At 39.5% G+C, this 23,732-nt stretch overlaps 2 protein-coding genes across 3 annotated transcripts in view; one reads left to right on the plus strand and one right to left on the minus strand.

The window, feature by feature from the left end:
• dst (dystonin) overlaps positions 1–23,732 on the minus strand; it is a 125,452-nt gene that overhangs the window by 100,523 nt on the left and 1,197 nt on the right. For both annotated transcript variants that reach the window (XM_058377832.1, XM_058377841.1), the window contains exons 3-4: positions 23,526–23,711; positions 16,275–16,488 (exon numbers count right to left, since the gene is read on the minus strand). In XM_058377832.1, coding sequence (XP_058233815.1) covers positions 16,275–16,488; positions 23,526–23,711 — 400 coding nt within the window. The remainder of the gene's footprint in view (positions 1–16,274; positions 16,489–23,525; positions 23,712–23,732) is intronic.
• The window catches only part of znf451 (zinc finger protein 451), a 42,116-nt gene that overhangs the window by 5,540 nt on the left and 12,844 nt on the right, over positions 1–23,732 (plus strand). The gene's annotated exons all lie outside the window — the stretch shown is intronic.

Genomic DNA, 23,732 nt, shown 5'->3' on the forward strand with positions numbered 1-23,732 from the left:
GACGATCTAGCTCATTCACCTCAAGGTCTGATGTTTTGTGCATGCTGAGATACTTTTCTGCTTGCCATGGTTGTAAAGTGTGATTAGATGAGTTACTACAGAATACCCTTCAAGGCAGCTCAGCCGGGTCAAGTCATTCTCTTCTGACCTCAGTGTAACAAAAATCACAATTTTACTGATTTTCCTGTTTCACTGTAACACATGATTGGCTGATTGGATGCCAGCATAAATGATCAGATGTGCAAATAAATGTACAGATGTACTAATAAAGTGGACAGAGAGTGTAGACTATTACTATTCAGAAGAAGTATGAAGTAATATCTACACTTATCTGTCCTGTTCTACGCGCAAGGAACGTTTGTTTTGTGAAAAATCGAAGCTTGGCCAAAGAATGAAACCCTGCAACCCTTTGCAAATAGAAAATATCCTTCAGTCAACAGGGAGAACTTTTTTCTTAATAGATCAAACTCAAAGTCATGCATAAGAACACAATGTTACAAAAGCAAGTCGCACAGACCCTAAGAAAAAACAGGAAAGAAATCAGCATGCATCTCATCAAGGCAAGTATGGCTCAGTTGCTGAACTGCTGCTTCCGTCACGCTGCCAACAGTAAATTAAGACGACTTTTGCCGAAGGTGCGCAGAGCTGCTGCAAGAAAAGCAAACATCCTGATGATGTTCAAATAAAAATGACGTTCGATAGAAATCATTTTAAAAGTGCCAAGAAAATCAGCTCATTCTGTATGCTGGGGGATCTATAGGGCCAAGCAGCAAAGCACTGTGACTTTATGTCTGAATAGTCATATTGTTTTCTTCTTATTATTGTTTTTTTCCTGAATATCCCAGCAACGGCAGTACTTTTGTTCCACTTCAAATTTAGTACAACTCCTCGTGAGCAAGTGCCAATGGTCCTAATGGCTTGTGGTCTATTTCACTTTGAAACAGGAAATCAGAACAATGGCATGTATGATTTACACAACAGCCACAATAGCATTCAAAAGATGCCACATACCTGCAAAATGTAAACAAACCTGATAGGAGCTTGCTGAGTGAGGGTTTCACTTCATCTGAGTCGTTTGGGGGTTTTTTTGTTCAACACTTAGCAAGTGTCAGTCACCCTCTCATGGGGTGGGACACTGGCAATTATAGAAAATATTTAATTGGAAATCAATTTTACTTTCATTTTCCCAGACGTAATGATAAAATAAAACAACAATATATAGAAAATATTTGTTCCTGGATATATTACCATATTGGTGTCCATAATACTAAATGAAAAGGTTGTTACTTGGCTGTAATTATGTGCTTCACGCCCCAGAACCACCAAACTGCCACCGTTGGGCCCTTGAGCAAGGCCCCCACCCCACACTGCTCCAGGGGTGCTGCATCATGGCTGACCCTGCGCTCTGACCTCAACCCTCAAGGACGGGATATGCGAAGAAAGAATTTCACTGTGCAGTAATGTATACGTGACAAATAAAGACGTAAAGTAAAGATGTGTTTAAGTGTACATAGCGGATATTAGACAAGGTGACATGCAAGACAAAGAAAGACAGACAGACGACTGAGCGCTGCAAAAGACATTCCTCTCATGCCTCACTACTGAGACAGCGGAAAGGCTAGCCTCGGAAATACGTGCGTGAGACAGCTCTTTACTGCTGTCAGCAAAACCATCAATACCAGACGTCACTTACTGAAACATCTTCCTGTAGGACTGGTCACTGATTTCTCTGCACAGCTCTCTCAAGACATGTGCAGCCTGTAAACTGCTAGGACCGCTTCCTACCACAATGTAAGATAATATTTAATAGCATGGTTAATGTGAGGCTAGAATCTTGAATCTGGAGTGATGGTGCACTTGCTTTTCTTGCATAAAATTCTCTTTGTAGTATCAGTATCTGAATCCTTTCTGATTCAAAATGTATTTCAAAACAGTAGCTTTTACTTGGAAAAATGAGATTTTACCTTCAGAGTAATGTATTTTCCTAAACATTTAGAAAGTATGAACAAATTATCTACATATCAGGGAGATTTATAAAAGTGGATGAAACGTTTGAGAAGATGACAAGAACTTCCAAAGCATCATCCTTAATGTTGCTGTGGTTCTTTCAGCTGCTCCCAGTTCGGGGTCGCCATAGCGGATCATTTGGTCCACATGTTTCGATTTGGCACAGGTTTTGGGTCGGATGCCTTTCATGACGGAACCCTCCCATGTTATCCGGGCTTGGGACCTGTGCTGAGAGTTAACTCTTCAGTGGCTGGGTTAGCACCCGGGAATCGAACCTGGGCCGTGGCAATGAGAGCGCAGGATCCTGCCACTGGCCCACTAGGAGGCTTCAAACCATTATATGTATAATTTCATATGCATTATTTTATTCTGAAACAGTAGAAAGGAGTAAATTATAATAGAAAAATAATTTGATAAAGATCAGTCTACCTATATAGCACAACGTGGTTTGTTTTGCTTCAATGTTCTGATGTTTTGCTTGAATATCAGTTGCTATATGCTTTAAAAATATCATCCAGGATGATCCACCTAAGCCTCTCAGCAGGGCCATGATGTACCATATGAAACATCCCCTATCCTAGAGGAAGTGTGAGCTGTTTAATAAGACTTCACAGCCACCTGGCAGCAGATGAAAGGCCAAAGGCTGCGTCAGCATGCAGCTTCAGAACCTTGACCCCAGGTTAGAAACACACAAGGAGACAAAGTAATGAGCTCCAGGATGTTTGAGACCTACTCTCCATTTTTAAACTTGATTCAGGAGATAATCGTGCACTAATGCCCTATGTCTGATACACAGCTCTAAGGCAGGGTGTGGCCTGGACACTGTGATGTGCATTGATTTTTTTGTAAAAGCTATTAGTGTACAACCACTTAGTCCAGAATCAGGTTCTCGTAATGCTTTAGAGCTGATCACTCTAACTACAAACCGGGTGACAAATTAAAGGAAAAGACACTGGCTACACCACTAATCTCTTAAAAGAGAAGCATCACCTCAAATCAACACAAAATCCTTCCATCTTTATCCGACGTGGAAACATTTCTATCCTGATAGGAGCGGTTCCTTCCTGGATGATTTCCCACCCCTATCCACAAGGCACAAGGACAATCAAGTCAATCAATCAAGCTTACTTAATAAGCTATGACCTTCCTAGTCACCAGATCTCAACCTCAGCATCTACAGGAGATTTTGGAACAATGTTATAGACATCTCCAACACCATCATCAAAACACCGAGTTCCTCTTATAAACGTCCATCTGTGAAAGTGACCCATAAAGGACCACTTTCTAATCAATCCTCTAAATATTAGAAGAATAAGATTTGTGCTGCGTGTAGACACAATAGCACGAAATTTTCAAGTGACTAAAGCATCACAAAGCATTAAGGTGGTCAATCTCAGATTACACAAAGTCCTAACTAATATTCGAAACAGAAGATCCTGAATTCTAGAAAATTACCTTGCACTGATTCAGAGCCTGCTTAACAAAGTGCCGAGTCACTGTCTTCAGTGAGCAAGCCAAATATATGTCACCATAATATATAACACTGACTATAAAAACCTATAAAATACCTTTTATATATTAAAATATCTAAGTGGTTAAAGCGTTGGTCAGACGTCTGTGTGATCTGCTGAACTGCCACGGATGTGTCCTTGACCTGAAACCAGCTGAGCTGTCAGTAAAATTTACAGCCGGTGTTTTACAGTACATGCTTAATGTCACTCCCCACTGAATTCTTGTGAACATTAAGGTGATTTCCTGACCCTTAAAAGCATGATATGAGGACTCTTCTCATATTCTTCATGCACATCTACGACAGCAAACGTGATAGAAAATATGCAAACATAAAGCATACATGCAAACAGCAGATGCACAAATATTAAAATATGTTCAGTGGTAAAGCTTACAAACTAGATGAAACTCCACAAGGTATAAGAGATACACTCTGGCAGCTATCTGTGTGGAAGGAATGATTTTCTATTGATCTTCTATTTGTCTCACATCCCGCAGGATTATGGGTCAGAAACATCATTGACATTCTATTGTTTTTTTCCCTTCAAGGATTAGACAGGGCCTGGCAGCAGTGTCCCAGTGGGTGTGTTTCTCAGCATCCTCCGTTTATTAAATAGAGGAAGCTCTGTTGAGTCAGCCAATAGCTCGAATTCGTGAGGGTGGAGGGGAGGGGCCCTATGAGCAACCACATGACCTCATCTAGACAAAGCTGAGCTGTCCAGAGCAGGGAGTGGCTTGCACACTTGGCCGAGTCACCATGACTACCAGCCAGTACATTTACACACCCTCCAATACACACACGCATACACACACACGGATCATTATATACATGTTAAAGTCTATATAGTGATATTTAACCACGCGCTACATTGCTGTTGTACAGAAAAGCCTTTTCTTCTCAAGCACTAGTCAGAAAATTCCAGTCCTGTTGCAACCGTTTTCCGTGAGTAATCGCTTGCAGCTGAGATTTGCAAAAGGGATTTAACCTTGTCAACAAGCCAGACAAATCTCAGAATCAAGAACTGGTCAGTATACAACATATTTTCCTTTGCTGTAATGCTATAAAAACAAAAAGAGCCAAAAACCCCCCCCCCAGGTCATCACACTGTAGGTGCTGTTGGATGAAATATTAAAATAAAACGGATTTGCTGATAGCATTTCCAGTTGGAGAGATGATGTCATGCCGTACACAGCTGCTGGATAGTGCTTTCAGAAGTGACATCAGTGCATATCTTGTGGAATCACAGCTTCTTAATTTAAAGAAATAAAAAATAAAAAAAATAAGACAGCTCTATATCGAGACACTGGACAGACAAGATGGACGTCCACCATTTCACCTTTTGACCGAGGATCTGCGAAATAATATCCGATTTAGTCTGGCACTTCTCCAAATCTCTTCTTAATATTGTTTAAAGGATCAGGAAAAGGTTTTTTAAAGACACTGATCTAAATATTAATTCTGTAAATTTTCAGTAAAAGCTTCATCCTGGTCAGGAACACTGGAGACAAGGTGGAGGAGGACACACCCTGAATTGGCCATCAGTTCATTCCAGGACACAATGCACGCACACAGACACACACACACACACACACACAAACACACATCTAGGGAAGATTTCAAATAACTATTTCACCTCCTCGCATGTTTTTACAAGGAATGAGAAATCCAGAGAACCTGAAGTAACCCCATACAGACACAAAGAGAAGATGAGAAACTCTACACAGACAGTAGCACAAGCTCTGGATTGAGGAGGTACGAGATGGCAATGCTAGAATCTAAATATTGCACAATAACCTATTTAACAAACTAAAACATTATTGTACAAATGTGTTTAGAATAAATATGGAAAACCTATTTATTATAACCTTCAGATTTCTTCCTCTAAAGCTGTTAGAGCAATGGTGTGCGATTCTGCATATGGTCGTCTGAGACAGTCTGGCAGGAAGATGTGTGTGAGAAGCTCCCTTTCTCACTTTCTCTCACTTCACCATGTCCCAGCACCGTACAAAGCTGAGAAACAAACACTTACACTCTATACGAAATCATGCTTTCAGTGATCATTGAACTGATTGAAATCTCACATCAGAAGCAACACAGATTTCCTCTGACCATCTCAGAGGACTTGATCTCCACTGCCACACCCCGGTGACTTTCCTTTCTTCTCCCAACACAACCTCAGCTATATGATGCACGACCTCTGCTATACAGTGCAAAGACACACAAACGGTCGTGTCTGTCCTCGAATCGGTCATATTGGACGCATAAAAGTCTTTTGTTGCTGGCATAGACATAAATGTGTCAGACAGGCTGCTGGCTGTTTGTGCTAACGGTTTGAACCAGAGTCTGTGTGTGTGTGGAGGAGGGGTAAAAGGATGCAGAGGAGGTGAGGTGGGGCTCTGCAGAGGAACAGCACAAAGATAGTGACTGTGCAGAAACACACTCTTTGTGTTTGCATGACAAGAATGGTTTTGTTTTTGTTTTTTCTGACAATGATCTAGTCGAGATGGTATTTTCTGTCATGCATGTCATATCCACAATGCTAAACAAAGAGGACAAATTCTTATCAGGAGACACAAATATTCATAAATCTTCGGTCAATGTTGAAAATATAATTCATAACAGGAATAAATCCTAACATGCTGTGATAGGAAAATACTTCACACTACTGTGACCCTGAAAATCATTTTCCTACAACAGCACATCCTGAAGTGTTTTATACCACAGGGCTTTAACTAATTAAGCATTGTGATTGTTGTCAAAGACTGACATTTTTAACCATTATAATATATTCTTCTAGTAATAGTTAGTAATAGTTAATAGTTAGTTCCTGTTATGACTCCCATTACAGCAGCTATACCTTCATCAACCTCATTTTTCACTTCACTGAACAATCAATGACACAGGAGACCCCGCCCATAAATAATTCAATATAACCAACAATGACACTTTTTTCCTCTTGACTAAACAAGTAAATATTTTTTAATCCATTTTATATTATTAACATGCCGTGTGAACTACATTTAAGTCATGCTGTTAAAGGAAATGAACCGGCATCACATGACCAGATTTAACATTTCAACAGTAATGTGGTATAATTCTGACTAAACCGTTTTGTATGGAATTGATCAGACCACACCCTGGGTATGATTAATCGCACGAGAAGACAGATACAGACAGGTATAGATATGTTCCTATGGCATAAAAGTGATTCAGTAAACACTGTGATGGAAAATGAGATTTAGAACAGGTAGAGCATAATCCATGCAACCTCATGCTTACTGGTTCCCACTAGATTTCATTCACCATTATTAACACATTAGCATGTTTAGGGGAAGTATTCACTTGGTGAAAAGGGAAAAGGTCACTTCACGCTTTTATTAAACTGGGACTAAAAATAAAAATGAGACATGAGACCGAACAAGAAGTACTTAATACACTCCTCAATATCATCCTCATTAGCCCTGAAGGCTCTCGGGAATACTGAAAATAACATTGAACAAATAAAAACAAACCAGCTGATCAAATGAAACTGGCGCTTAGCAACTAATCAACAGTCTGGAAACAGTTGAAATTCCTAGAACACAGATAGAAAGCAAGCTGCCATGTGACTGCCGAAATCTAGTCACTCCACAGAGTCATAACTTGTCACGGTATCTCTGACCTGTGGTCGATGTTACACATTCCGTGTAGTAGCGACTATTTCTGGAGGTTAGTTCAAACGTTTACACTGCTGAGTCAACGAGCAAACACTCTGGCTCAACTCTGTCCAACCGCTCTCGACTGGACTCGATCGGTTATTTAGAGAGGAGCCGTTCTGCACTAATCCCAGTCCGCACAATATACAATACTGATATGAGAGCTCAGAGTATTGACGGATACCTGACACTGGTCCGATACTCGTGTAGTCATAGCAACTGTGCTGAACATCTGCCAGCATTTACAGACAAGTTATTCGAAACATCATAGGCATGCTTCGTGCCTTGACAGTCAACATCATGCACCTTCATGGCATAAAATATGTATATACATAGAAAATATGTTGGAAACAGTCCTATAATGCATAGAAACAGGCCTACATATAATGCATAGAAACAGGTCTATGATGCATAGAAACAGACCTATGATGCATAGAAACAGACCCATAATGCAGAGAAACAGACCCATAATGCATAGAAACAGACCCATAATGCATAGAAACAGGTCTATGTGCATAGAAACAGGCCTATGATGCATAGAAACAGACCCATAATGCATAGAAACAGGCCTATGATGCATAGAAACAGGTCTATGTGCATAGAAACAGGTCTATGTGCATAGAAACAGACCCATAATGCATAGAAACAGGTCTATGTGCATAGAAACAGACCCATAATGCATAGAAACAGGTCTATGTGCATAGAAACAGACCCATAATGCATAGAAACAGGTCTATGTGCATAGAAACAGGTCTATGTGCATAGAAACAGGCCTATGATGCATAGAAACAGGCCTATGTGCATAGAAACAGGCCTATGATGCATAGAAACAGACCCATAATGCATAGAAACAGGCCTATGATGCATAGAAACAGGTATATGTGCATAGAAACAGGCATATGTGCATAGAAACAGGCATATGTGCATAGAAACAGGCCTATGATGCATAGAAACAAACCCATAATGCATAGAAACAGGCCTATGATGCATAGAAACAGGCCTATGTGCATAGAAACAGACCCATAATGCATAGAAACAGGTCTATGTGCATAGAAACAGACCCATAATGCATAGAAACAGGTCTATGTGCATAGAAACAGACCCATAATGCATAGAAACAGGTCTATGTGCATAGAAACAGGTCTATGTGCATAGAAACAGGTCTATGTGCATAGAAACAGGCCTATGATGCATAGAAACAGGCCTATGTGCATAGAAACAGGCCTATGATGCATAGAAACAGACCCATAATGCATAGAAACAGGCCTATGATGCATAGAAACAGGTATATGTGCATAGAAACAGGCATATGTGCATAGAAACAGGCATATGTGCATAGAAACAGGCCTATGATGCATAGAAACAAACCCATAATGCATAGAAACAGGCCTATGATGCATAGAAACAAACCCATAATGCATAGAAACAGGCCTATGATGCATAGAAACAGGCCTATGTGCATAGAAACATTTTGTCACGATGTAATCATACAAATCTGCTGGTGTAATCATAAAGACTGGTCCCAAGACTCTGATTAACAATATGCTCATACTAAACAAACTTCAATATAGGAGCTGTGTCCTCTTTTATTGTACAAACTGATACAAATATCACTATAATAGCAGATTCTGTGAGCCACTAGCCAGATGGGATTCAATGTAATTCAATTAATTTTTATTCATATAGCGATTTTAACACTGGACATTGTTTCAAAACAGCTTTATAGTAATATAAACATTTAGAAATTACATGTATTTTTTTATCCCTAATGAGCAAGCTTAAGGCATTGTACATGAGGTTGTGTGGTAGTTATTTTACGGATGCTGCTGTCATTTTATCTACATTTGGATGTCTTCCGTCCTCCACTGAGAAAAATTACAAGCAGTTTTTCCTACTGCTTTTTGCCAAACTCAGCACTGATCATTTTAGTCACCTTTGGATGCACATGTCCATGGATTTCTATGCAGATGTTACCTCCCTACCTAAATAAAAAAACCCTGGCTACTTGCCAGTTGTAATCTCGCAGTGCATCAGTGACTATGATATGAAATATTTCCAAGGCGTTGAAATAAAAATGGATGTTTCTTTTCTGCCATGTGGTTGTTTCATTGCATTTTCAGATTGTTGCTGTGCTGGAGCCTTGCTTTATCCCAAACTGACTCCAATGCCTCTCCAACAGCCATACTGTGATTTATATGACCAGAGCAAACATACAAACAGCTAGAAGCTCACTCCCCCCACAGTCATTTCATTAGTGCCCAGATGTGAGAGATGTGTCTCTGAGGAAAAACAACTGATTAGGAATAGGGCTCATTTTGAATTGTTGCTTCATGTTGCATTCACACAAGCCACATTTAATTTCTCTGTGAGTGACTCTGATTCAGTGGAACAATGGAGGTTAAAAAAAGGCAAAAAATATACTACATACAGCTTTACAATCATGACAGGAAATAATGATGAGCGACCAAAAAAATTGAGTCTTAGAGAAAACACTATGCATTTCAGGTCAAAAAAAAAAGCTTGGGAACCTTTCAGCAATGATTATTTATCACAAAGTTACCCAGAAGAAGTCAGGTTTTCTTCTGAGGCTGGATCCTGTCAAGGTTTCTTTCTCATGTCATCTCAGTAAGGTTTTTCATTTCCAGTCACCTCTGGCACGCTCGTGAAGGATCTAAATATAAATCGGCGTCCTGATTTCTGTAAAGCTACAGTGCCACAGTGTTGTTCGAGGTGCTATACAAATACAATCGGTCTCGGCAAACGGAACATCTGACCAAGTATAATGCTGACGGCTACTGTACATCGTCTATATAAAAGAACCCTTGTGGATTAATAAGCTTACACCAAGAATCATCTTTTGCTCAAATCCTGAATGAGTGAATTGGTTCCAGTTACAGACACCAGCGCTATGACTTCCGTCTCTGTGCTGTTGATCAAAAAAGAAGCCTTAGAATGTCAAAAGAGACACAGAGTCAGTTGGATTAAAAAAAAGAGAGAGAGATACGCCCACCATGCTAATAAATCCTTTAGTGGAAGGTTATGCTGTATATAAAGCCACAAAAATGTATGTAATTCATCCTCTTTACGTCAATTGGCTTTGTCAGAATGGCGAGGTCCAATCCATTCACGATCCTCATCCTAAGCGATGTCCATTGTGCGTGGCCAGAGAACGCACAGCGGTCATTTTGCGTTTGCAGCTCTATTGTAAAACGTCCGGCTCGTACGTGCAGGATTAGCATTTTTAAAAGGGCCGAAACAAACAGCTGTGTATTATCGTTCTGCTTGGGTGCAATTACCTAAACACCTAGGTAGAATGTCCAGCGTTCTTAGTGTCATGAAAACAGAAACAGGAGATCCATAAGAACGTAAGAAAGAATCATAACTGAATCTCTCTCACGCCCTACATACAGTATAGTATGCAAAGAGAACAGAAGCATGGGAAAAAGATCTCAACAAATCTGAGACTCTTTTGTCTGAAGAACAGCTGCACCACTGTTAAAGTATTTCTCCTCAGTACTAGGATATTTCTTCCATTAGGGCCTTTGTCCATGGAATTCTGGACTTTTAACCTCTTCAATCCTAATGTCCTGTTGAAGGGTCCATACCAACATCGCCTTTCCTGATCATTTCACTGCACTGAATAATTCAGAAGAGTGATTGATCAGTAAAACAGTGCCTCCAGAGTACCATAGCACTTAAACACAGGTCGAACATGCCTTTAACTTCAAACACACAATCACAACATTGCTACATCTGAGTGGACACAGTTGTCCGAGTTACAGCAGACCAATTTATATATTACTATAGCATTTCTTCTGCATTTATTGTATCATATTTTCCTTTGTCACAATGAACGCCTAAGGTATTGTAGGGAGAAGAATTCATACATGAATCATTGTTTCCAGTCTAATGAAGGCCAATGCTCTGTCATGTGACTTAACAGCGTCTCAGATGGGAAGTGCTCAGGCTGCACAGCTCTGACAGTGATGAATATGTTTCTGAATACTGTGTGTGAATCATTATATACACTGGTGTGTGTATTAACGGTTCAGATCTCAGTGCAACTCTGTACACTATATTGCCAAAAGTTTTTGGACACCCCTCCAAATCATTGAATTCAGGTGTCCTTTTTTAGGGTTTTAGTTTGGTCCCTTAGGTTCCAAGGAAAGGAACTCTTAATGCTACACTAAATGAAGCACAGATTTCTAAAGGTGTTAAGTTATTTTATACTTCAGCAGGGTTGAATTCTCAATCCTGATTCGTCAGAAGATGATGCATTTCCTATATCAGCACGGCTCTGACAATAATTCTAAATCAAAGGTATACAGTAATACTATAGTACTACTATTGAAGTATATACTGATACTTCGATAGTTCAAAATAATTCGCAAGATATTTTATAGTGGTCACTTCTAATTTCTGGAAGGAGTCTCCAGTGAGTGCTTTGTAATAGTCGAAGGGAAAGCCATAACTTTATGTTTTCCGTCACAGGACAGACGGCTGTGCGCTTCCTCGGCAACATGACAAACTTCAATTATTTTTTGCGTTATTAGCCTACACAAAGGAAAAAAGTCTGACTTGTAAAGGACCGACTGTTTATAGCTGCTATCATGTAACTTTCTACAGCATTAACCATAGCTAGCCTATAAAAGAATAAAATGTACGCCGCTGACAATTGCAGTGGTTAAAAAGAAATAACTTCAGGATGTGCTGCTGTTAGAAAACAATCAACTACAGGATGGAGTGATGTCACCCCATATGAAAAGGAAGGGTTGATTATTTTCCTATTACAGCACGTCACACAGAGTTTCCTTCCTTACATAAATATACTCCATATTTTTTGTTTCTAAACTGGCAATGAGAGTCTTGAGAAAAGGAACCAGCACTTATAAATAAAACAGCAGTTTTTCTCACTGCCGGTGAAATGGAGTTATTATAACAAGAAAACAAAGTGACTTATTTATGAAAGTTTGTTTTTTGTCAGAGCCTGCAGGAAAACACATGGATCAGTGGATGACAGATTGTGGGATAAGTACAGACCCATGTTACTGTGATACCAGCTTTGAGCCACGTCTGATACTGGTCTGGCCCAAGTGCAGCATTCCTAGGTGGCAAACAGGTTCTTCAAGCAAACAGCTTGACTGATTTAGAGTTGAACTGTGTCCATGCCTTGAGTGAATGAGACATAATAAGGTGCTAACTGATATATAATGAACATCCTGATGACAAGATCCTTAAAAGCTTATTTGGCTTACTTATTAACCCTAGATGCATGGTTCTCAAAGCGAGCTCTCTAAAGCATAATCATTTCTTTCTTTTTCTAACTTGTCTATTTGCCCTAACAACGAAGGTCACAATTTCCTAAATCAAGTGACACCAGCAGGCCCTGAAGCACAATTAAGCCTCACCACAGCTGACAGTTTACTTCTAATAGTCAGATGATTAAAGAAAATCTCAGTGTTGGACAGCAGTACTCATCCTGCTTGATGACTCAGGAGGTCATATGTCAGTAACCCTTAAAGGACCATTTGAAATCAAGACCAAGTTAGGTGGACATCTGATATAAGTTTTCCCCCATTCCTACCTACACTGTATCGCAAAAGTTTTGGGACACCCCTCCAAATCATTGAATTCAGGTGTTGTTTTTCAGGGGTTGGGCTCGGCCCCTTAGTTCCAGTGAAATGAACTCTAAATGCTTCAGCATACCAAGACATTTTGGACAATTTCATGCTCCCAACTTTGTGGGAACAGTTTGAAGATGGCCACCTCCTGTTCCAACATGACTGGGCACCAGTGCACAAAGCAAGGTCAATAAAGACATGGATAAGCAAGTTTGGTGTGGAGGAACTTGAATTTAATGAATTAATATGGAGTTGGCCCGCACTTTGCAGCTATAACAGCTTCAACTCTTCTGGGAAGGCTTTCCACAAGGTTTAGGAGTGGGTTTATGGGAATATTTGACCATTCCTCTAAAGTGCATTTGTGAGGTCAGGCACTGATGTTGAACGAGAAGGTCTGGCTCGCAGTCTCCGCTCTAATTCATCCCAAAGGTGTTGATCTATCAGGTTGAGGTCAGGTCTCTGTGAAGTTCCTCCACACCAAACTCGCTCATTCATGTCTTTATGGACCTTGATTTGTGCACTGGTGCACAGTCATGTTGGAACAGGAAGGGGACATCTCCAAACTGGCGCCACGAAGTTAGTATGCTAAAGCAGTAAGAGTTAATTTCACTGGAACGAAGGGCCCAACCCCTGAAAAACAACACCTGGATTCAATGATTTGGAGTAGTGTCCCAAAATTTTTGCCAATATACTGTATGTTCACAAAGCTCCAACCCAGGGTCTACTCTGTCCCACAGTATAACGTGTCTAGAAATTGATTGACAGGAGGCCCAACCTAACACAAACAATCACTCTTGGCAGGAAGTTTTTCCAAACAGGTTTTCTCAGAAACTTAATATCTTCACACCTGCCTAAGATCACAATGTTCTACATATCTTCCAGGATATGTGTTTAAATAATGAAAATGACCATTAGGGCCATAATGTACGAGGTCATTTTTTTTTCTCAGCAGATATAAAAGACACTTGAGGTCTGTATGATTCACAGTGCACTAAAATAGTGTTTCCTCTTGAGCGCATGTGCACAGAAGGTGAATAAACCAGAGCTGATGTGATGGATGTGACAGCTGATGTCATGCGATGGAGGAATCTTGTAGAAAACCTTATTTGTTTCTGGTTAACAAATAAGCTGGATATCAGAGAAGAAGCAATAATATTCAATACAATAACATCCAACAAGTGCTGCACACATAAGCGCTCCATCTTATCAAAAAAAGCCATCAATCAATCGACCTGATCCTGAGTGCGGGTCTTAAACCGGCCATTGAATATACATTAGAGAAAACACAGAACATAAATGTTTGTTTTAATGACCTAAACACTAACAATCTGAATGTAAAAAAAATCCCTTTTACTGAAACAAACAAACAAAATTCAGTTTTCTATTTCTATTTTCTATTATTTTCACACAGACTCCTTTTTTCCGGGATTGTATTATTCATCTCACGAGCGCGCTACAAAATAACGGTCGCATCTGAGCAGGACGTTTATACTGAAAAGTTTTTAATTGGTTTATTATTATGAAATTTACTTATTAATTACATATTTATTAAAACATTTTAAGATAGTTGTTTACAAACAATTCCTTTTTTAGGGTCTAAAACGCAACGCTGTCAACACTATTTTTAGGTGCGACCCTCAGCACACAAACTCAATCTAAATACCAAAACCAAACAATAAAAATACCTTTATATTTTTCGAGCACGTCCTCGTAAGCTTGGAGAAAGTCCGTCTCAGTGGCGAGCACACACGGCCCCGGGGTGTAATGAGCCATTACCCGGCTGATGGAGGTATAAAGGACCGACTGCAGCCCCGGACCCGAAGCGAGCCGCTGTCCCACTGTAGACGACGCCCCAAGTAGTTGCCCCGCCCACCATGTCCATTAACCGACCAATCAGAGCCATTTCCTCTCAGGCGTTAAGAGACAAATCATAGCCGCGCGCGCTCTATCCCTATATCTATACTACGCCCTATATCTAATATAATGCACGAGAATAGCTCATCAAACATAAAGATTTAAGGTCTCACGTGTCATCCTGGCTAACCTTTACAATTACCATAATAATAAGGAAATACATTCCATTCACACATTTTTTAAACATCCTAAAGATTTGGACACATTAATGAAAGCAGCGTCTTAAACGAGCCACAGCAGGGACTCTTAAAATCAAGGACGATGCGTGATATCCCCATGATCGCAGCCCACACAATGACACATCAACTACAATGCAGCGTCATGATCAACATTGCCTTGCCTCATTGCATACTGTTATGGGTTTTTTTCGCTATGGCATTGTGTAAGAAAGGATAGGATAAGTCTACGTTAAAGCAAACACTAAAAGAAGTCGTGTGTTTTTTATTTGTATCATCATCATCTGCTGTGCTGTATGTGTATGAGCCTGCTGGTCACACACGTGTCTGGGAGGAAAGCCGAGCTCCTCATGGTCCTACCGCTAGCCATATTTCACGCCTCTCACGAGATGCGCCGTTTACAGGTAGCACAACAGAAAACATTACAATGATTATTAGAACATTTTTACATCTCTGGCTACAGAGAAAAGACCTACAGTGTTAAAAGAAACACGGTGTTCGTACTATATAATATATAATAATTCAGCATTTTATGCATAGCTTAGTACTGCCTATTAGTAACAACACTAATACTAACAATATTTTTATCCTTCAGATGCAATTTGTTCTCTCCTGAACAACCCCAATTAATCTATAAGCACTTAATTAACTATGATATTTAATTTAAAAAAATCTATGTCTCATTATTTCCTCATAACATAGGATTATGTTATTCTTTTATTACATATTTTAGGATTAGATCTATGTTAAGTCATGATATCACATTTGCACCCATCTTTGATGTAGGAGCAAAAGGGGAAAGGATGTCGAAGAGAAACATCATCATCATGGCCTTTCAGGTTACACAAGGACAAATCCTGAAGGATGTAATTATCCCACTATCCAAACAAACGTTATCTATATTCGCCTACTCTTTTGTTACTGATGAAAATAAATATATATATATATATATATATATATATATATATATATATATATATATATATATATATATACATATATATATACGTATATATATACGTATATATATATATATATATATATATATATATATATATATACTTTATATGCTGCATGGTTTTATATATATATATAAAACCATGCAGCATATAAAGTCTTGATGATGATTGATGATGATTGAAAATAAAAAATAAAGCAATTTATATCAATAGAACCAAATCTCCCAGCTTGTAAACAACAGCCTAATATATAGCCTAAAAAGCGTTATCATGGCACACGCCAACAATAGACGGACGGTGTTATGTTTACAGACACAGGCCTACACCACCCCTGGATGTAATTACGCAGCAAGCTGTGAAATGTCTGGAATAAAGCAGCCTGTAGCTCTAACCTGCGATCCTGAGCACGGCTCTCTCGGCCGGATCCAGCACAGAGCCGCCGTGGATTTTGCGCTTGGAGCGCTCGTGCCGGGGTAAATTCCACGGAAGTGTGTCTCCGGGTGCCGGCGACACACACCCCGACCTCGCACTATAGTCGTCCTCATCCGAGAAATCAGCCGATGAAGACATTGAGCAACGCAGAGAAGCGTTCCCGGATCCTGAGCTCTGTGGGAACAATGGATAAAAACAGAGACCGATCTCAGTAAACACTATACATCCTGATAAATAACATGTCCATGCGTCCATGCGTCTCACCATCTTTGCTCTCTGCCAGGAGGTGAAATCGCAGTGGAAAGAAACACGTTTTGAGCTTTAGGAGATCATCTGTTCGTGGACACTCTGAACTGATCTCTCACTGACAGTCATTTAAAAAAAAAAAAAAATCCAAAAGCAAACGCCGTGTGGAGAGAAATAAAAGTCCGAATGCGTCTGGCTCCCCCGACAGGACAAGACGGAGACTTACCGCTGAGCAGATTTCAGCTGGAGGAACCGACAGCCTCGTGCCGTTTTATCATTGCTATGAAGGCAACTCAAGAACCGCACCCTTCCTCGGACGGTAAAGGGTTTCATCCAGATCGATCTCGGCACATTAATAATGTGGAACCGCGCAGACGGAGAGAAAAGACTGGGCTGTTGCGCGAGAGCTTGTGGTATGATACCGCGTCATCACTCCCTGGATACAGACAGACTATATTTATTATGGGAATAGAAACCGTGGTGTTACAGCGCCATCGCTCTGAGCGTGCGTGGTCTTGCGGGACGGTGTGTGATTAACGCACGCAGACACGCGCACACGTGGAACATGCGCTCTGTACGCGCGTCGGGCCTCACGCTCTGAAACACGTCTTTCATCAGTAACAGAGTGAGAAAAAACTTCTGATTAAATTTCTGATATGAAAAAGATGCCAGTCAGATTGTCAGCGCATGAAAGTAATGAATTTCAAACCGTGTGAAAAAAAAAACCCTATTCATGATTTCACCCAAAAACCTAAAGCATGATATTTAAACAGAACAAAAAAATGAAGCTTTGGAGTCTTAAGACCCAGCTTCAGCATTTACTCAGACTATTAACCAGCTGTGATTAAACTCTGCATTTGTTCTCACATGTTTACCTTTATATATTCAGGTCCTGTAGCACTAGAGCTTTCCTCAGGTGTCTTTGTTCAAGGAAATCATTAGACTCTGCTGTGGGTGTGTATGGTGCTTTGTCATAGACTGACTGATCGAGGGTGTATCCCAACCTCGTGATCAGTATTCCCCGGATAAACCACAAATCATGACCAGAGCTCAGTAAGATGAATGAACGAATGTATAGTCAAGCTTCTAATTAATCATGTTTCTTCAGCCGCATTTAATCAATGTTTTAAAATTAATATTTTGGGATCTTCATATGCTTCTACAAGGTGATGAATCAGCTCATGCACTCAGGATCTGGCAGACATGAGAATAGTTTTTTTAGACCATGAGTCATGTGATTTTTATCTCTACAAATGTTGAACGCGACATGTGTTCCTGCGCCATCTGTTCACTCTTCTCCTCAAAATATTGGTGACTATGTGAGGTCATCTGCTGGACCATGGCTTCATGTTTCCAAACGTCGTCCGGTTTTCCTTTCATGGCTGACATTTTTCTGCAGTTTGTTAGGAGTGCTAGTTTTTGTTATCCAGGTTAAGGCAAGTAGAAACAAGGCAAGGCACCTTCACAAATGTCTCAGTACTTGATAAGGATCAAAACTGCATGGTTCTTTGTGTAGTTGTAGAGGCAGAACATGAACATGAAATTTGATAAATGACCAAAAAAGACTTTGTAATATACACAGGATAAAACATCAAACATAGTAGCATAGCTTTTTCTAGTTCAAATGAAAAGCAACCTATTAAAACGACATCCCATAATAATCCTTACCACCTCCTTTCTGTTGCCAATTAGCCTTATAATAAGCAAATATTCACACTCTGAATTTGCAAGCACTTTGCTGTGAGCATAAATGTAAATTATTCTTGGATAAAAATACAGGAAGTATACAGATTTAAATATCCGCATATAAGCATACTGACATCATTTTAAGTAAATGAGCAACATATGAATATAGGAATTAAATGGATATCAAAGTCATATGCAATGTTTTTGGTAAATATACAGTCAGCTCCAAAATTATCAGCACCCTTGGGGGTAAAAATGCTATGGGTTTTTTTTAATTACGGTTCAGGGTACTGACCATGGCCATGTCAAAAGCTTCATTCTGTGGTCAGTGAGCTCACAAATCTTCCAACAAACATAACAGCAGGGATTAGGTTATTTTCTGTGCAGCAATCCTTCTTTCATGGCAAGTCCACCTTCAGCATTGTTGCCAAAAAGCTCTATTCTTGACTCATCAGCCTATAAAACCTGTTTCCAGTAAACATTCCAGTCAGGTGACGTTCAATTAGAGCTGGTGTTTAATTGTAGATTTGGAAACTTGGTGACCACAAAAAGCTTATGCAAATATATGATTGTTATCCTTAGAAAAAACATGCATCTCTAATCATCCTCCTCACTGTGTGTGTGTCTGGGGGGGGGTACACTTCTCTTCCAGACAGGATTATTACAGCTCCAGTTGTTTTCAATCCCTTAATTATTGCACAGAGGATGTGAGCTTTTTTTAAACCTTTTGCCTGATATATGAAGGTCAACACACTTGTCTCATTTCATTTGTGTATTCTCTAATCTTGCCCATGTGGGAATTTGGCATGCGTTACCTCATATTTATACCTCAATGAATGACTAAAACATCAATAAAAACCTACATGGGGGCAGGTTTATGTTCATTTCCAGGGTGCCGATAATTGAGACATGTGTTTTAAAGGCTGTTGGTTTTGGTGTAATGATGTGGGGGATGTTTTCCTGGCACACATTAGGTCCCTAAAAACGAATCAAGCTTCATTTGAATACAGCAGTCTTACGCTTCCATTGCTGCCGCTCACATGTATTCCTTTAAAGAGCTGATTTTATACACAGTTTTTCAGGTTACATTTATGAAAGAGCAGAGGAATGTGAAATGCCTCTTTCTAACTGTATATCTGATAAGTTTCCCTTCCTGTACAAAGTGTTCTTAGAGACATAAATTATAACCGATCATATTCCCTGTATAATGGAGCATGGCTAAGCCTCTCAAGTTTCAAATGCTGGGGCAATTTGATATAGGTCGATATAAAATGGAGGAGGGGAATAAATGGGGAGAACATAATCTGTGGATAATGTTTAAGCCTCACTCAACACTTCCCTGATTAGTGCTTCATGAGACTGCATTCAAAAAAAAAAAAAAAAAAAAACAGTGACAGGACACAAATATCTGAAAGATGGTTCTAAAAAGTAGAAAAACATTAGCAATGCTGAGGCTATGAAACAGCATTCCAGCTATTGTGCTGTAGAACCAGTATTCTACATAAACCCTATTTAGATCTGAAAGAAAGAAAGAAAAAGAAACAATGGATCACCGGATTCGGATGAAGAAACTGCAAGCACTCCCTTGTCTACACATGCAAAATCCCTATACATTACATCCTGTTTTCTTTAAGCCTGAAAAAAGGTTTGCCTGACTCCTTTCCTGTTTCATCACAGACTACTAAAATGATTCAAAGACTTGAGAGATTAAAACTATAAGACTTACATTATAATAACCTTGCGGTGGCGCAGTTAAAGGTTTTGCAAGATCAGCACATTTCTATCGTAATACAAGAAACATTTAACTCATTCAATGCCAAAATGAATTCATGTCAAAGGCCGAACTGAATGCTGATTACGCTTTTAATGAATTGTTGAGAGCAAATGTGAGGTATTATTTTAGATTATGTAATGGATTAAAGCTGTAGTAGCACTGCAGAAAGCAGATCCTTTACCCACAATGCCATCTAACTGCCTGCTGAGAGTGGAATCTCCACTGGGATTTAGCCATTGTTTTATGTATAACTTAAGACTGTGATACAGCACCTTTAGGGTGCAGATATAGTTCACTTCAGCACGTGTGCATGCGCATACACAGCAGCTACGTGAGTGGCATTGTTCACATTCTTGCATAGCTTATAAACATTTGAGGGATTAAGTGTGGCATCCACTAGATGGCACGTCATAGCCGAAACATCTCGGTCTGTCGGGTCGAATTGAATTTTCACGCACAGTAACGTTCAACAGCTGAGAAAATAGTACATTATTATTATTATTATTATTATTATTATTATTATTATTATTATTATTATTATTATTATCACTATTACATGCAATCAACCCCAAAATTGTTGGCACCCTTTATCAGTTAAAATAATGAATTTAAAGTATCACTCAAATAACAGGAGGAAAATTAAAAATGAATTAAAATTACTGGCACCCCTAACAAATATTTTGGAATAAATATACAATCCTTTTCTTAAATAATTCTCTGTTCTTTCCTACCTCTGTTTTGCTGAGGTATAAATATAGGCTTGCACACAAACACATATTTGGCCCTGTCCCAAATGGCACCCGCACCCCCGCAGTCCTCCTCCAAAGTGGCTGTAATGTTCTTTCAGTCGCTTTGTTGCTGTCTGCTAACCTATTTGTAGTGACTGGTCCTCATTAATAATCAGAAAGAGACAGAGGATGAGTCAGCACTGATGTAAGCACTGGCAAAAGACCACATCAGGGCGGGTTATAGAAGGTGCTCGTCATTACCCTCCTGAAGCCTGCACGGAAAAATGAGACATCTAATAATCTCGCAAAGCCCAGGGGCACGTGCAAATGAGGGGGACTAGACTCCAGATTGGGATGTAGGGTTTGTCATCCATTACCTAAGAGCATTCCACAGAGAGGAGACAGATGGTTGTTGACCACAAGTCAAATCACAGATATAAAAAAGAAATAAGCCTTTATTCATTTTTAAAATACCATTAGGCATCGTCAGTGGCAGAAGGAAAGATGTCACTGTTTGGAAGAATTGCTTATCATTTCTTCAAGCAAACAATGCAGTAGCTTAGAAATACTGAGTAAAATTGAAGCTCTAAAATATCAGTAAAGAAATATGTTATTAGCCATTCATTTGAGCTTATTTTCATAACAAAGTACTAAATTCTGATGCTGGCTGTATAAAAAAATCTATATAATCATAGATAGCTATTGCTGAATATAAGATGACGTATATACACTGATCAGGCATAACATAATGAGCAGTGAGAGGTGAAGTGAATAACACTGATTATCTCCTCATCATGGCACCTGTTAGTGGGTGGGATATATTATGGAAAAATGGACAAGCGTAAGGATTTGAGAGAGTTTAACAAGGACCGAATTGTAATGGCTAGACAACTGGATCAGAGCATCTCCAAAACTGCAGCTCTTGTGGGGTGTTCCCGGTCTGCAGTGGTCAGTAGCTATCAAAAGGGGTCATGGGCGGCCAAGGCTCACTGATGCATGTGGAGAGCGAAGGCTGGCCCGTGTAATCCAATCCAGCAGATGAGCTACTGTTGCACAAATTTCTGAAGAAGTTAATGCTGGTTCTGATAGAAAGGTGTCAGAATACACAGTGCATGATGGGTCAGGGCTGTTTTGGCAGCAAAAGGGGGACCAACACAATATTAGTCAGATGGTCATAATGTTATGCCTGATTGGTGAATATGTAAGAGGAGACCACTTTGGGTAATTAATGCTGACTTTTTTCCATAAATCTGCTAGCCATATCCTCAGAGTCATTAATAGTTGGTATAGGTTTTGGGATGAATGTGGATTAATATCTAGATAACTAGTAATTGTAAAATACCTAACCCCTAACCCACAGACAAAAAACATCAACCCTGCACTCTCAGAAAACACATTTTCTTTTTAGTTGTTTTCTTTCCAGTCTTCTCTTTGGTGGAAAATTTAGTACAGTAGCACATTATATTAAAAAAAAACACAGAAATTTAGTAATTTTCTACAAAATTAACCTATGAGCTAAAACAACACTAGGTTTTGCAAATAATTCAACAAAACCATGTTATGTTGCATCCTATGATGTAAGCAAAACACATCTAAATTGATTCATGGCATATGAGCTAAATAGAAATCAGCCCACGGAGCCATGTTAAGCATTAACCTACAAATCAATGGAACTTTTCATGAGGATCAATGTTTCATTTTTGCACCAGGTAGCGTTATTTTTTTAACCATTAGTGATTAGCTCCTGGCTATAAAAGCATCTATTTTTTCTGTTTCACAGTACTACTTTTCACTAGCACCACACATTCTGAGCAAATGAGACACATCTATATTTTTTAACTTGAAGCAGAGAATATAAATGAATTCTCCTCTGTCTGTTGTTTTGAACCCTGTCAAAATCATTGAAAAGTCTCAATGAGTTGCTACAGAATGGTTCATGTTTAAAAAATTAGAGCCAGCTCCACTGCAGTATTTTTGAGTGCACAGTCAGACCTCCTGGATTTCTGTGTAGAGCATGACAAAGAAGGTTTGATTCAGAAAAGCCGAGATTAAGAGTTCCTGTAGAAGGTTAGAACCAACATCCGTCCAAGGAACCATTTTCTGTATGGAAATTAAACTGGTTAACCCTTCTTATGCTTGGAGGTTAAAGCATTGATGATCAAGCATGTGTGTGCTGATAGTGTTGACCATTTCAACCTACTATAATCATAGAAAGAATAGCTAAAACTCAATCATTCAAAACAAGCTCTACATATCTAATAAATACACTAAATATAACTGTAGACATTTAAATAGTATTCAGGAAATAAATCTGTGCTTAGGGAGTCTGTGAGATTTATTTGGTACACTCTCAGAAAAAAAGGTATAAAACTGTACCTTTTAAGGTACAAGTGGCCATTGCTGGGGTGGTACCCTGAAGGGTACAATATTGTACCTCTAGTTGTACATTTATAACTCGTTTTGGGAACATAATTGTACCCTAAGGACCTATTGTGTACCTTTAAAGGTACCATTATATTTTTGTTCCCCTAGGAACAAAATTGTACCTCTGCTGCACCCTTTTTTCTGACAGTGTAGTTAATTAGGTCCTTAGCTACAGAGCTCCTGCTGTAGAAGGCTTGAACCACCCAAAATAACCTGGATATGTTAGTTCAGAGATTTAGTTTACGACATAACCAAAACAAAAGCCATCTTGAGGATGTGATGGACAACAACAATATGAATTTCCTGAGGATGTGAGGAATGACCTCAAACAGAAATGTGAAACGTACACCTACTGGTCTTCGCGTGGGTGTTACTTGGACGGAGTGATAAAAATCAGGCTGCACTCTCTTGGTCACTTTGCGCTTCCTCACAGCACTGCTGGTGTCTGGCTCACTCTCTGCTGGATCAACCACAGGCCGCTCTTCACAAACTCGGGCTCTTATACTTCTCCGGCCATGGCGTGGGCTGTGCCGAAAACCCTGTCAACAAGCATCACATAA

Source organism: Hemibagrus wyckioides, linkage group LG03 (genome assembly GCF_019097595.1).
Source record: "Hemibagrus wyckioides isolate EC202008001 linkage group LG03, SWU_Hwy_1.0, whole genome shotgun sequence".
NCBI lineage: Eukaryota > Metazoa > Chordata > Actinopteri > Siluriformes > Bagridae > Hemibagrus > Hemibagrus wyckioides.